The sequence below is a fragment of the Pteropus vampyrus genome, unplaced genomic scaffold, assembly GCF_000151845.1.
Source record: "Pteropus vampyrus isolate Shadow unplaced genomic scaffold, Pvam_2.0 Scaffold19, whole genome shotgun sequence".
Lineage (NCBI taxonomy): Eukaryota > Metazoa > Chordata > Mammalia > Chiroptera > Pteropodidae > Pteropus > Pteropus vampyrus.
Genome location: NW_011888800.1, coordinates 7873170 through 7888866, shown reverse-complemented (window position 1 = coordinate 7888866; position 15697 = coordinate 7873170). Strand labels below are relative to the sequence as shown.

Sequence of the window (15697 nt, the reverse complement as noted above, 5' to 3'; positions counted from 1 at the left end):
GTGATTCTGATCTGAGCCAGGTTTAGGAACAGCTGATCCCGAAATCTTGGTGTACTATGTGTGTCTGTGTGTGTATCATTCTCTAACTTAGAATGTTGATTTTTCATATTGTGCCATCAAAATAGAATCGCAATATAATCTATATACCAGGAAAAATGTTCTCCTCAAACTTGGAAAGTTTTAGCCCTAAAGGTAAGGTAGAGCCTAAGACTGGCAGGATAAAGTGTGAGAGGATGCTTATAGGTTAAATTCTGAATGAATTCAGTTACAAAGTCACTTCTTTTTTCTTTGAAAAATCTCTATTTGTTTCATATCAAATATTAACATTGGAATCACAAAGTAGCAGGGAATCTAGTTATCTTTTGTGACCTCAACTGCCAGTATCCTGCTCACAGTTGTTGCTCAATAAGCCGATTGACTCCATTCCTCAATGATTGGTTACACTGGTTGCTGGGGCCTCTGATTGGTGAAGCCTATTTACCTCATGATAGGTTCAGAAGTCACGTGTGCACGGTAGAACAGAGAATACCAATAGGGCAAAAGGGCATAACGTTCTCTGATGGCTTGTCTGATGAGCCGGGTGTTTTCCTCCCCAAAAAGCCAGGGTTCCCGTCGCTTGGTGTTCATGGTGGCATGGCTACGAAAGAAGGGCTGGTAGGCTCCGGCCTGGTACCAACGCACAAGCAGCTCTGCCTCTGGATTCCCGATGAAGCCACCTACATCAGCTGATTAGTTAAAGAAAGGCTTTGTGAGGCGACCAGGCTTGTAACAAATGATGTACACAGGTAAAATAAGGCCTAGAAGACTGACAGGAGAAAGATGCTGTATGTGTACTCAAAATGACCATGGCCTCAAATTAGGGAGCACATAGTAAAAAACTCAGCCTGTTTGGGGATCTGACAATACTTTCTGAATATTCCATTTTTGTCAAAAGGCCAGAGGCTTTACTGCAAGATCAACATTCAGGTATGTTCCCGAACCCAGAAATTGCAAAATGTCTGCCTGATTCAGTAAGCCTGTGTTAAGGGGTGTGGTGGGGTGGGGTGGGGGTGGAGAGTTGGCAACTGATTTCCTTTGAAAGCAACAGCTAAAGCAAGATCAAAATTATAGAAATAACTAAAGAGAAACAGATAATCAGAATTAGAGGTCTAAGCAGAATTTCATGTTTGGTCCTTAAACAGGATACATATTCCTTGCATTTATTGTATGAGACCAGTGTCATAATAATACATCTATTGAAAAAGTGATATGAAGTAGCTTCTATTCCTACAGAAAACAAGCAGCTGGAACTGTACAGCCATGCTGAACACTTTCCATACTGAGATCTCTCATCTGTAGAGAATTATTAGGATTCAAGGAAGGCAGTGCAGTAGAGAATCTTATTTTAACTAAATTTATCTTTCTCAAGAGATAAATATATATTTTTAAACAGTGGAATATGGCACAGAATTTTAAACCTGCTGAATATACAGGATTTCTGTAGGGCTGATTTCTGATTTGCTAAATTCTCTAGTTCACTCCATTTTTCTTTCAAGAAGAAAAGGTATGTTTCAGGAAGAGAAACAGTTACCAAGAGCCTTTAAGGAGGAAGTGATCAGAGAATAAGGGAAAGCAGCACTCTGGCTCTCTTTCTGATTTTATTTTATGTCCTCCATTCAGACAAGATACAAACAGCTCTGAAGCTATCCTTTCACTTTTCCCTCTAATCCACTCCCCTTCGCTTTCCTCATTTTCTCTTTCCCACGTTTATCCCTGCCCAAAAGAGCCAATGAAAAGATATTTGTGACCAGCTTTGACAAAAGCACCCTTGCTTTTTATTTTCTCTTACTTCAAGCCCGAGGATATTATCTTACCTCCACAAAAAGAGATCCCAGTAATGCTGAGAGTGAGTAACATAGGGATAGAAATTTTCAGGTAACTCCATTCTGCTATGTTGTCGCCTGTCCACACAGCACCTGTGGTCACCAGTATCAAAGTATTAAAAAAACAACAACAACAACAAAAAAACCCATGCACTCAATTTCATATTTAGATTCCTTATTTATAATAGACAAATTAACATAAAGGAAAACATTTTTCTTTTTTAAAAATAATTTCTCATTTCAATTACAGTTGACATACAATATTATATTAGTTTTAGGCATACAACATAGTGATTAGATATTTATATAACTTATGAAGTGATCATCCTGATAAATCTTATACTCATTTGACACCACACATAGTTATTACAATATTACTGACTATATTCCCTATGCTATATTTTACATCCCCATGACTATTTTGTTACTACCAGTTTTTATTTCTTAATCCCTTCCCCTTTTTCACCTATCCCCCAACCCCTCTCCCATTTGGCAACTGTCAAAATGTTCTCCGTATCTATGAGATTATTCGTTTTATTTATTTTGTTTTTTAGATTCCACATATAAGTGAAATCATATGGTATTTGTCTTCCTCTGTCTTACTTCACTTAGTACAATACCCTGTAGGTACATCCATGTTGTTGCAGATGGCAAGATTTCATTCTTTTTTATGGCTGAGTAATATTCCATTGTACACATGTACCCCTTTTCTTTATCTATTCATCTATTGGTGGTCACTTAGATTGCTTCCATATCTTGGCTACTGTAAATAATGCTGCAATGTTCATATGGATGCATATGTATTTTTGAATTTGTGTTTGGGATTTCTTCAGATAAATACCCAGAGTGAGATTACTGGGTCCTTCTTTGTCTTGTTATAACCTTTGTTTTAAAGTCCATTTTGTCTGGTATAAGTATTGCTATCCCAGCTTTTTTGTTTGTTTCCATTTTCATGAAATATTTTTTTCCATCCCTTTACTTTCAGTCCGTGTGTGTCTTTTGTCGGCAGCATATGTAAGGGTCTTGTTTTCTTATCCATTCAGCCACCCTATATCTTTTGATAGGAGCATTTAACCCACTTACATTTAAAGTAATTTTTTTAAATAAAATAATTGTTGATAGATATGTAGTTATTGCCATTTTATTATTCATATTTTTATCTTTTTTTCTCTTTCTTCTTAAAGAAATCCCTTTAACGTTTCTTATAATAACTGGTTTGGTGGTGATGAACTCCTTTAGCTTTTTCTTGTCTGGGAAGGAAAATATTTCTTTCTTACCTTAAAACATACAAATTCTGGTCTTCCTCAATGAAAATATATTAATTTTCTAATATGAAAAACTTATTAAAATCTACAAAACCTTTTGTGAAAATATTCTGAAATTGAACTTATTTTTGAGTATAACTCAAGTATGATTTTAGGAGAAACGTTAAAAAAAATCAACTTTACTGATATACAATTTACATACAATAAATGTACCTATTTTAAATGAAGAGTTTAATGAGTTTTAAAAAATGTGTATACCATGTAACCACCATCATAAGCAGGGTATAAAACATTTTCGTAACTACAGAAGTTTACTTGGGCTCTTTTGGGGTCATAAACCTCCCTCCACCCACTTTACCCAACCATTGATTTGATTTCGATGACTATAAATTCATCTTTTCTAGATTTTCATATAAATGGAAACAAAATGTATACTCTTGTGTTCTAGTTTTTTTCACTCAGCATTATACTGTAGATTTCTCCTGTTCATTTGCTGAGTAGTATTCCGTAGTAAGGACATATCACAAGTTGTTTATCCATTCACCTATGGACATTTGGATTCTTTCCAAATTTTGGCTATTATGGATAAAGCTGCTATAAATATCTGTGTACATTCTCTTTGTGTGATATATGTTTTCATTTATCTTGGGTAAATACCTGGCAGTGGAATTGCTAGGTCTATGTTCCGTGTGTGTTGAACACTTTAAGAAAATTCCAAACTACAACTTTTGTCAACACTTGATAGTGTCATTTTTTTTTAATTCTAGTCACTCTAATGGGTGTGTAGTGGCTTCTCCTGTGGTTTTAATTTATATTTCCCTAATAACTGGTGATTACTGAGCATCTTTTCAATGCTTAATGTGTTTATTGATCATTCACATGTCTTCTTTCATAAACTATTTAAATAATTTGCTTATTTTTTAAAGTAGAATGTCTTTATTATTTAATTGTAAAAGTGTATATTCTAGATACAAGTCCTTTGACAGATAAATATGTATACTGCAAATATTTTCTTTCAGTCTGTGGCTTGACTTTTCATTTTCTTAACAATATCTTTGAAAAGGTAGACATTTCTAATTTTGGTGAAGTTCAATTTATCATTTTTTTTCTTTTATGGTCATGCTTTTTGTTTTCTATCCATGAAATCTGCCTATCATAAAGTCACAAAGATTTTCTCCTATGTTTTCTTCTAGAAGTTTTTTGTTCGTTTTAGCTTTTATAATTTAGTTAAAATTTTGAGTTAGTTTTTGTGTATGGTGTGAGATAAGGGTTGAGGTTCTTTTTTTTTTTCCCCTCTCACATGATATCCAATTGTTCCAGCACCTTTTATTGAAAAAACTCTTTTTTTCTCCATTGAAGTGCCTTGGCGACTATGTTGCAAATTAACTGATCACATATGTGCTGGAGTCTTTCTGGATTCTCTTTTCTATTCCATTGAGCTAATGAGTAGTCTCCCTTGCCCACGAATAACCCCTCTATAATTTGAGAAGAGTGGTACAGACCATACAGGGGAGGCATGATAACAACAGCAATAACAAGTTAACATTGATCAAGTCTTTACTGAGCTACTTTGCCTGTATTATCCCACTTTATCATTACAACAACCCTACCAGGTAAACACTATTATTAACTCCATTTTACAGGTGAGGGAAATATGACAAACAGTGGATATCATAATCTACCCAGAGTTACAGAGTTACTAAGTGGTAGAGGCAGGATTTGAGTCCAGGCAGTCTGACTCTAAAGCCAGTGCTCTTATTTACTGTATAGTTGATAAAAGTTTGTGAAGATAAGAATATATACCACTAAAAAAATATATAAAAGGAAAAAAATCTTATTAAATCTGGATTACTCCTGAAGCATTTTTGTCTATTTGCTATCAAAATAGTTTTGATAGCTATTTTTGTTTTAATCTTCCATAGAAATTTTAGGCTGTCCTATGGCTAGCAAAGAAGAACATTTTCAAGGGGCTGTTCTTTTTAAAAAGTACTCTAATAATTTCTCCTTGACTTTGAGATATGTATATATCTGCATAAAGATTTTTAAATCCAAATGATGACATTCTTATCAAGAAAGTTCATGTAAACATGCAAATGTTTTTCATGTCTCATGTGTTTGTTTCATCAAAAGCTCTCTCTGGCTATTGGTTTCAGCATGAGACTTAACACAGTAGTGTTCTCTGTAATGCCTCACTTGCTACTCTGTGGGGCAAGGCTGATAGCTTCACACAGAACACAGAAGACTAGGCAGTGGGCCAATATCTAAGAGATCAAAGATAACTCGGTATGCATATGTTCTGTTATCTTAACTGCTGTTTATAAATGTTTTCATTAAAACTACTTTATTTTTTTAGTGATTAAAAATGATGCTCGTAGAAAATTTGAAAAATAGAGATAGGTAAAAAGAAGAAAATTAAAATTACTCATAATCACCAAGATACTATACTTATTGGTTTAGATTACTACATACATACACACAAATTTTAACAAAATAGGGATAATACCTAAACATTTAGGCATTCTTTTTTTTTATCATGATGTCACAAACATTTTTTCATGCAATTAAGGCTACTATTTTAAATAGGTTTATGATAGTCTATCATATAAATATACCATACCTTTATAACTACTCCCTATTGTTACATATTTGGATTTTTCTTTTTTGTTTCAAGAATTAATGGTGTGGTAAGAATTTCTGTATATGAATCTTTGCCTGAGATGATAATATTTTGGCCTTTTTTTGAGTATCACAGGGGCTGGTTTTCAGCGGTAGAATAGGAGGCCTAGTAATGTCTATGGTAGAGTTAAGGCTGGATTCCTCAAACTAGGACCTACGCAACAAGTTATTTATGCAAGGCCAGGAGACTTAAAATAGCCTTCCTGCCACAGGTTAAGTTGAACTAGATCTGCATTAGCTAGTAAACTGGATCCAGTTATAGATGACCCTGGCCATAAGCAACAGCCAGGTCTATTTTAAGCCATATTGCTAAGTGAAACAGGTGGTTGAGGGAATGTGTTAGAAGTATATTTTCCCTGGTTTTGATAAATCACAGAGATAGGATCAGAGATGATCATCCCAGCAGAATGAGCTATTCTGAAGTCATTCACCCAAAAACTAAGTGGCCATTTCTTCAGTGGGAAACAAGTAACTAAACTTTATTAAAATTGGTTTATTCTGCTCATAAGACAAAATACATACTTCAGGGCACATCACTCTACAATCTAATGGCTACTGAAAATAAAGGCATTAGTATCTCTATATACCGTAAATGGTCAAAAAGACAAGTTGTTAAATTGTGTTTTTAAGTCTGATCATATGAACCATTCCTTACCGTATTTTTGTGATCCAGCAAAGAAAGAACGTGTAAGAACAAAGGGTCTCTCTTTTCCCTTAGATCGCTGTATCAGTCCTTCTGCTGTAGCCATTTGCTACAAAATTAAAGTAGAAGAGTTAATAAATAAAAAATAAATAAATAAATAAATAAAAGTATAAGTTTCAAACAGGTGATTGGATTAGGGCATTATGTAGATAACCCCAATAAACTCCTTAATATACAAAAAGTAAATAGTAGGTGGGAATGTGAAATGGAAAATATTAAAATAAATCCATTAAAAAATGTTTATGATATAATGAAACTACCCTAAGTTCTCCTATTAAACAAATGGAAAATTTCCCTTGATTAAATTGGCAATGAAATAATAGTAAATAATAAGCTAGCATTTATTTGGTACTTACTATTGGAAGGCATTTTATAAGATTTTCTCATATCATCTACACAATAACCTCTGGAATAGTTTTCATTGATGAAAATACTGAGATTTAGAGAGGTTAACTGAATGGCCTTGACTGACATAAGACAATTCTCTAAATTAGTTTGCGATTATATCAAGAAGCTGTTAGAGAAGTAAACATAGTCTACCTGAAAACCGTGCTATATCTAGCCAGCAGCTCCCACTGGAAAATATCAGTTGGTGGGAGGGTCATAAAAACAGTTACATTAAGTAAACAACAAAGAACTCTGGGTATAAATTAGGAAACATGACTGCCAAGTCTTCTGGATGTGACTGGCATCCACTTTCTATTGAGAAGGCTAAGTACTTATGGAGGGATTTCTATGTTTAAAAAGTATACTTATTGAAATCGTGTACATATGTTCTAAATCTTACTCCCTGGTATAAATGTAAGACTTGATGTATTTAGACATTTGTGAAATTTCAAAACATTTGTTTTAATTGCCTTTGCTTATGTATTTATGTACTTCCTACTTCAAAGAAAGTTTTGAGGTAGATCCAATGTCATTTACTAATGGCTCCTGTCAAGGAAGATGTTTCTATGTTCTCATTAATCTCACAATAGCTGTAAATTCATCAAGTTCATTACAGAAGGCAAAGATGCAAATGGGGAAATAATAAGTCTTATATTAGATACAATCTTATAAGACTCATTGCAGTTGTCAGAAAAGACATACAAAGAGAAATGAACAGTATGATATGGCTGTTACAAAAGAAATGACTTTCAACCCAGCCCAAAAGGCAGGGCACATGCATCCAGTTGGCTTCTTTTTGAATGTCTTACCTGATAAAAACCATAGATATTGTGAAGTTCTCTGTGCTCCCAGTTGCCATGATGAATAGCATTCTTATGCATGGTTAGCTCTGGCCCTCTAAAGACAGAGGGCTCATTCATGTCATTCCATATGTAGAGGATGTCAGTAGATCCCTACGAAGTAAATCTTGGTCAAGATAATACTCCTACAGTGATGATGTTAATATGATAGCTGCCCCTATTCCTCTTTCCTACTCCATTTAATGTATTATTTATTATGTTTATTATCTTTGCTCTGTCCTCTGCTAGAATAAAAAGCTCCACTGGGCAGGGGTTTTTGTCTGTTTTGTTTACTGATAAATCTCAAACACTTAGAATAGTACCTGAACTGCAGAAGGTTCTTGGTAAGTATTTGTTGATGAATGAAAGAATACTGTGCTCTATTGTCTGTGACATACATATTGCCCAGCAAGTCCACTTCAAGTTCTACCTGGAAAAACCCCACAGGAAAGGTTGTGAATGTTCACAATTAGGCTCTATATCATCTGCTACAACTCTTAACTGAAGGAAGGGCAATTCTAGTTGTACATGACAAAGTTCTGCCTTCCTTCTAATACTGTGAGATTTGACAGCTAAGATACCTGTTTGTTAGCATGATCTACAGTTTGTGTTCTACACAGAACTATTCAATTTACAGTGGGAAGGGGTAGTTGAGTCATCTAGTTAACATGGTGTTACAATCCCTTTATAGAACCCCTGATCTCTCAGCATTTGACTCAATGGCTACAATGACAGGCAGTCCCTCAGGCAGCTCATTCTGAAGTCCTGTTCCTGGTAACATCCTCTCATAGGGCCTAGCTTGCCTTTGGGATACCACAAAATACATCTGCTGCCTCACCCACACAATAGTATTTTAAATACCTGGAAGTATTTATTGTTTTCTTCTGACTTTTTACCTCCAATGATTTCTAAACGTGTACTTCTATGAACAAGGCTACATGGTTTTCAAATAGCTGACTATTCATCTTTAGCACCCTCTAAGGCTAGGTTGGCAAACTTTTTCTGGAAAGGGCCAGATTTTCAACACTGCAGGCCATAAGGCCTCTTTTTCAGTAACTTGACTCTGCTATGGTAGTATGAAAGCAGCCATAGACACTAGGGACATGAAAGCATTTGGCTCAAGCATTGTTCATTCCTGTTCTAAGCTGTTTTCTGTGTTCTAATGTATAACGCTCAGAAACTAGAGTTTAGTGATTAAGAGCCAGGCTTGGGAGACAAACAGACCGGAGTTCACATCTTGGTTCTGCCACTTACTAGGTGGGGAAACTTAGCAAGTTTTTAAACTTGTTCATGCCTAAGTGGCCCCATCTGTGGGATTAGAGTTAATTGTAGTTTCAACTTCAAAGGGTTATTGTGAAGATAAATGCACACTACTTGGCATATAGCAAATACAATTTATATTAGCCATCTTTATCATCATCACCATAATGGTTGAAAATAGTTCTCTAGATGTGGCCTCTCCAGTTTTCTCTGTGGTTCTGATAATATTTTAAGAATCGATTTATTATTATGCCTTACTTTTAATGACATGTTATACTTTGCAAGATATTTTCACATATATCATTATCATCTTTAAACAATGCTATTTGATACAAAAACTTATCCAGTGATTTGAAAATATAATATATTTCTATTATTAAGTACTTTGATATATTATGGAGGTCAAAATCACAGCTTTTGTGCATTTAATAATACATATGGCACCTCTCCCAGCATCACCAAAGTCTGTAATGTGGTCGCCATCCTTGCCTTTTCATATAAGCATTATTTATCAAAGGCTACTCAGTGAAGCAGAGTTCTACTTAATCACTTTTTTTTCCTTCTTTCATCATTGCAAGTAACTAGGAAAGAGCAAATGAATAAAAACAAACCTCATAAACAGAGAAAGCAAAAAGACCTGAATACCACTCTCTGACCTTCGGATTGGTGAAATCCAGGTACGAAGAGAGACCTGTAGAGGCAGAAGAGTAGACAGCCTGTTAGGAACAGTGGTTCTCATGGTAAGATGTGTTATAAGGAAGAATATATGAAAACTGGGTAATCAATAGATACCTTACATTAAATGTAAAAGATAGCTGATACAGAGGCACGGTCTAGCAAGAAGCAAATGAAAGTAGTGCTGGCCTCCAGGGACAATCACTAGATCTTTCAACTCCAGAGGCGCAGGGGAATGCCAATTAACAATATCAAGATGGAGCCTGTCCCTCACTAAGATTACCCAAATAAGGATGGCAAGTATCCTGGAGTGACCTCTCTGTTCTTAAAGAGAACAGAGATGTGTAAGTGGTAAAAGGAGGAAAAAATACATGGGGTTTCTCTACAGTGCAGGGATTTGTGATAGAGTGCTATGATAGAGTGATTTCCTTTTGTCCTGGAGGAGTCTCTACCAAAGCTCTAAACAAATAATTTCTGAGATGAAGAATTCAGAATTGCCAGAGGTACCTGAGGTCACTCATGAAAGGCTGGGAAGTCAAAAACTATGGACTAATAGGGCACAGAAGAATCACAGATAGAGAAGCTACAGAATCCTTTTCCTTTCTCCTCCTCTCCTTTTCTCATTCCCCGGCTTTTCATTTTTATTTGCTTAGAGAAACAGCATGCCACTGAGGGTTGCTGGTTTATTTTTCATTCATTCATTGATAAATATATATAAAGTACACTGTACCAGGTGTTATGAAAGATATAAAAGAAGGCAATACCATCTTTTCCTTAAAGGTGCTTAAAATATAGCAGGAGACATCTATAAGGAAGAAGAATGATGGCCATGAAACCTTCATTAATTTGGACTGAACAAGGGTGATGTAAGTGTATAAAGTAATATCTTACCTGGCCAGCATACCCCTTCAAAGTCTCCCCCTTCATGATTTTTCACAAAGAAGCCCTGTTCTTTGGCCTTAGCATACACTGAGTAGTCAGGATCAATTTTGATGTGGGGGTCACTGATGACCACAAGCTGTCAGGACATAAAGGTTTGAAGATCTCATCAGTTTTATATGAGCTATATGTTCATTTATATGTTTTCATCATAGTTCAGGGGTTCAAATTTTACTCAGAAACAACTACTACTAGTATTGAAATATTTCAGATACCAGTAAAACCCTGTAACCTTTTATATGCTTAGGGAAAGATAAATTGATGTCAAAACCATGCCAATGCTCCTTTGTAATTATTGCTACTCGACCAATATATGTTTTTTAAAGATAGCATTTTTTAACTTTCTATCTGTTCATGGTGCTGGGTGCTATACATAAAGGATTAAGTAGGCAAGGTCCCTGCTTCCTAGATATCTAGAGGCTAAGAAAAACATCTAGAGGCTAAGATAACACTGACAAAAGCAAACATTAAAGAAAAGAGGAATCTAGCATATTAAAAACAAATAAAAAACCCCAAATCCAATGGTACAGCCATATGAGGGGGAAGGTTTGAGAAAAGCTGTTATCACAGCTCCCTGTGGGCAGGGGATCCAGCACATCGTTACAGGGTGGCCACAACAAATGGGCCTGAATGCCAGGCCCCTTCATTCTGATGGGGACCTAGACAACTAAGGCAGGGGTGGATGGTGTAACTGCCTTTGCATTGTAGCTATTCTGTTATCACAGTTTCAATTACATTTGAAGGTACTATTTTTTGTGGCCGTTTTCTTTTTTTTAATCAGAAGTTCTCTATTAATGTGCCAAGCAAGCTTTAAAAATTAAAAAGTGTTTTGTAATTAAAAGGTTCTGCAGTATTGGCTTATTTTACCTTACGTTTTTTGTTCTGGAGCAGCTCTTGCATCCTTTTGGGGTTTGGGAATCTTTTCTTGTCCCAGGTGAAGTACCTTTTGCCCTCAGTGTGCTCTATGTCCAGCCATATGACGTCGTAAGGAATGTCATGTTTGTCAAATCCTGCATCCACTGCTTTTACATCGTGCTCATCTTCATAGTTCCAGCGGCACTGATGATACCCCAAGGAGAAGAGAGGGGGCATGGCTTGTGTGCCTAAAAGAGGAAGATGACAATTGAGCAGACAACTACCACAATGATAATTCTACATTTGACAAACATTTTCTAAATGCTTACAGGGTCCAATCACTAAGCTTGTACTTAGAATATCAAGAAGAAGAAAGCATAGTCCCTACCTTCAAGAAAGTGACATTTGGCTGATGAGGGAGGCATGTAAATAAACTTCTCTGCTTGGAGGTGTAAGTGCTGTGTTAAAGGTATCGGTCTAGTGCTATGGAAATACAGAGGGATTAATAAATTCGGCCTTCAGCGAAGTATCCACAGGTTTCAAAGAGGTGGTAACTCTTGGTTTGGACCTTGAAGAATAAGTAGGAATATACCAGATAAAGAGAATGGATAGAGCTTTCAAGCACATTCAAGAAAAAATACAGAGAAGTACATAATAAGCTTAGGGAAAAATAAATATTCCAAGGTGGTTACATTGTGAGAGACCAGTAGAAGATGAAACTGGAGAAGGCTAGTTTGTAAAGGGCCTTGTAGTTCAGGCTAGGAATTCTAAATCATCTCTTATGGGAAGTTATTAGAAGTTTAACCTTAACAGACCTATGCTTTAGAAAAATTAGTTAGAAAGCAATGTTGAGGCTGACTTGAAGGGAGAGACTGAAGGCAGGAAGAACTGTCAGGAAATTATCAAAACATTTATTGATAACATGGAGAACTTCTGGTCAATCACTAGCATTATCTTTCCCTTCCTGAAGTCTCACTAAAACCAGAGTAAAGAAAGAATAAAAGCAATCAGAACAAAGGGAATGGGAAAGGGATAATCTCAATAACATTTTGGAAGGTGGCAGGCAGGGGAGAGCTGGTACCTGCTCAGCAAAGCCAGGAAAGCTCTCACCAGAGTGCTTGTGAGGCGGATAGGATGAGAAGAGCTCATTCCCACTCTCACGACACCAGCAGACAGGTAAATTCCACCTACCATCCCAATTCTGCTGTGAGACTCATCAGGCACATAAAGCTTCCAGGCAGAGCCTTATTCTTAAATACCCATGGATAGCTAAGGATCATCCAACATTTGAATAAAGCCTCCAGAATTAGAGGGACCCACATAAATAGAATAAAAAGATCTCTGAGAAAACAGACAAGGAACCAAAGTATCAAAACATCAGTATCTCCAGGGAGATGAAAAAAGACATACTCATAAAATAAGACTAGGATAGCATAAAACAAGCATAAGAGATTAGAAATGAGAAACAATTAGAGGATAAGAGTGTTTAGAAATTAGAAATGTGATAGCATAAGTGGAAGGCCTGGAAACAAACTGAGAAAAATTGCTCAGAAAATAGACAAAAAAAGGAAGGGAAATTATAAAATCTGGAGAGTAGAAAGAGATAAAAGAAGGGAAGAAATGATCAAAGGAACAAGAAAGACTGTTTTTTAGAACTGAAGAACACAATTCTCAAGATTGAGAGTTCACATCTAATACGCGGCTCACTGGTTCTAACAAAAATGTCTATATCAAGGCATTTTGTTATAAAATTTCAGAATATTAGGAATTTTAGAATATTAGAGATAAAGAAGATATTTCAGAGAGAAAAGATAGATCATATACAAAGGAACAGAATTCAAAGTGATTTTGGAGCAAGAAGACGATAGAGAAATGTCTTCAAATTCTGAGAGAAATAATTTTCAATTTAGCTAGCCAAATTATCGATAAAGGGTGAAGGTAGAAAAAAAGATGTTTTCATACCCATAAAGATACAAAAAGCGTACCTCTAATATATACTTTCATAGGAAACTACCAGAAGATGTTTCAAATAACAAATAAAACAAGAAGGCAATAATCCACAAAAAAAGAAAAACATGGAATCTAGAGAGGAGGGATCTAATACTAGAAATAGCAGACGTTAAATCCTAGGATGACAGTAAGTGAAAGACCTAGGATGACAGCTGTGGAGAGAGTCTTGATGGGAGCAAGATCTGGGATGGAAGTCTCCAGGGAAGAAAATGGAATGGACAAAGTGTCCGACACCTTTGAGCATTTGAAAAATGTAAACATTGAATATTGATTTAACCAAAACATATTGGGAGGGAAAAGAAGGAAAGATATTATTGAGTTAAATCCTCATCATGAGTCAACAGATAATCTGTAAACTTATAAATTGAATTTCTTTGAACATGGTAGCAGATCCAGTGGTTTAGACGTACTTTCTTGTAAACCAGGCTTACTCTCTGTAATAACAATGTTGAAAGGGCCTGAAGGTGGCCTTGACAGTACTTATTTTTCTATATGGGTGTCTTCCCATATCCACAAATCCTTTGTTGTTCCTCCAATCAAAATTAGAATCAAATTCCTCTTCCCTTAAATATGGGCTAGACTCAGGGAGTTTAACAACAGAATGAGCAGAAGGGCTGCTATAGTACTTTTTTTCTTAACAGCTTTATTGAGATGTAACTCACATACCATACAATTTACTCAAAAGTGTACAAGTCAATGTTTTTGGTATATTACATTACCATTTTTTAAACTGTGGTAAAATATATAACATAAAATGTTCCATTTTAACCATTTCTGTGTGTAATTCAGTGGCATTAATTACATTCACAATGTAATACAATTATCACCACTAGCTATTTCCAAAACTTATATCACCCCAAAAAGAAACTCTGTAGCCATTAAGTAATAACTTTCCATTACCCATCTCACTCTCCAGCCTCTGGTATCTGCTAATCTACTTTGTCTCTTTGAATTTGCCTATTGTGGCTAGTATCATATAGTTGTCCTTTTGTGTCTGGTTTATTTCATTTTGCATAATTCTTTCAAGGTTCATCCTTGTTACAGCACGTATCAGAACTTCATTCCTTTTTATGGCTGAATAATATTTCACTTTATGTATATATATTTTGTTTATCCATTCATCTTCAATGGGTACTTAGGTTGTTTCCACCTTTGGCTACTGTGAAAAATGCTCCAATGATCATTGGCATACAAGTATATGTTTGAGTTCTTGCTTTCAATACCTTTGGGTATATAACTAGGAGTGAAATTGCTGGGTATATTAGTCAGGGTTCTGCAAAGAAACAGAACCAATAGGATGTGAATGATTGACTGATTTTAAGGAACTGATTTATGTGATTGTAGTAGCTGGCAACTCTGAATTTTGCAGGGTAGACTGATAGGCTGGAGACCCAAAGAGCTGAAGCCACAATTTGGAGGCAGTCTGGAAACAGATTTCTTTTTCTTTAGGGTACCTCAGTCCTTTTCTCTTAAAGCTTTCTTTCAACTGATTGGATGAAGCCCACACACATTAAAGAGAGTAATCTGTTTTACTCAAACTGATTTAACTGTTAATCTTCTCTAAAGAATACTTTCACAGTGACAGTGTTTAACCAAATATCTGGTGCCATATAAAATAAATCCTCACACTGGATCATATGGTAATTCTGTTTAGCTTTTTAAGGAACTGCCAAACTGTTTTTACAGCAGCTGAACTATTTTACATTCCTCCAGCAATGCATGAGGTTCCAATTCCTCCACATCCTTATCAACACATTATTTTCCACTTTTTTGATTTAGCCATCTTAGAGGATAGGAAGTGGTATCTCACTGTGGTTTTAATTTTCATTTTTTTCTAATGACTAATGATGTTGAGCATCTTTTCATGTGCTTCTTAATCCATTTCTATCCCTTCTTTGGAGAAATGATAAGCACATAAAAAGATGCTCAACATCTTTAATCATCAGGGAAAATGAAAATTAAAACCACAATGAGGTACCACTTCCTACCCTCTATATATTCCTTTGCCCATTTTAGAATTGGATATTTAGCTGTTGAGCTGTAAGAGTTTTTTTTTTTAATATATATTCTGCATACTAGACTCTTATCAAATACATGATTTGCAAATATTTTGATTCTGTAGGTTGCCTTTTCACTTTCTTGAAAATGTCCTTTGATACACAAAATATTTTAATATTAATGAAGTCCAACTTATCTAATTTTTTCTTTTGTTGTTCATATGATTTT

The 15697-nt window shown here is 35.5% G+C and overlaps 1 protein-coding gene across 1 annotated transcript in view; it reads right to left on the bottom strand.

The window, feature by feature from the left end:
• Positions 1-15697, bottom strand: part of GANC (glucosidase alpha, neutral C) — a 66428-nt gene that overhangs the window by 28367 nt on the left and 22364 nt on the right. Inside the window, exons 10-16 of the mRNA XM_023527708.1 lie at positions 11474-11709; positions 10559-10685; positions 9604-9683; positions 7703-7846; positions 6459-6555; positions 1854-1955; positions 480-725 (exon numbers count right to left, since the gene is read on the bottom strand). Coding sequence (XP_023383476.1) covers positions 480-725; positions 1854-1955; positions 6459-6555; positions 7703-7846; positions 9604-9683; positions 10559-10685; positions 11474-11709 — 1032 coding nt within the window. The remainder of the gene's footprint in view (positions 1-479; positions 726-1853; positions 1956-6458; positions 6556-7702; positions 7847-9603; positions 9684-10558; positions 10686-11473; positions 11710-15697) is intronic.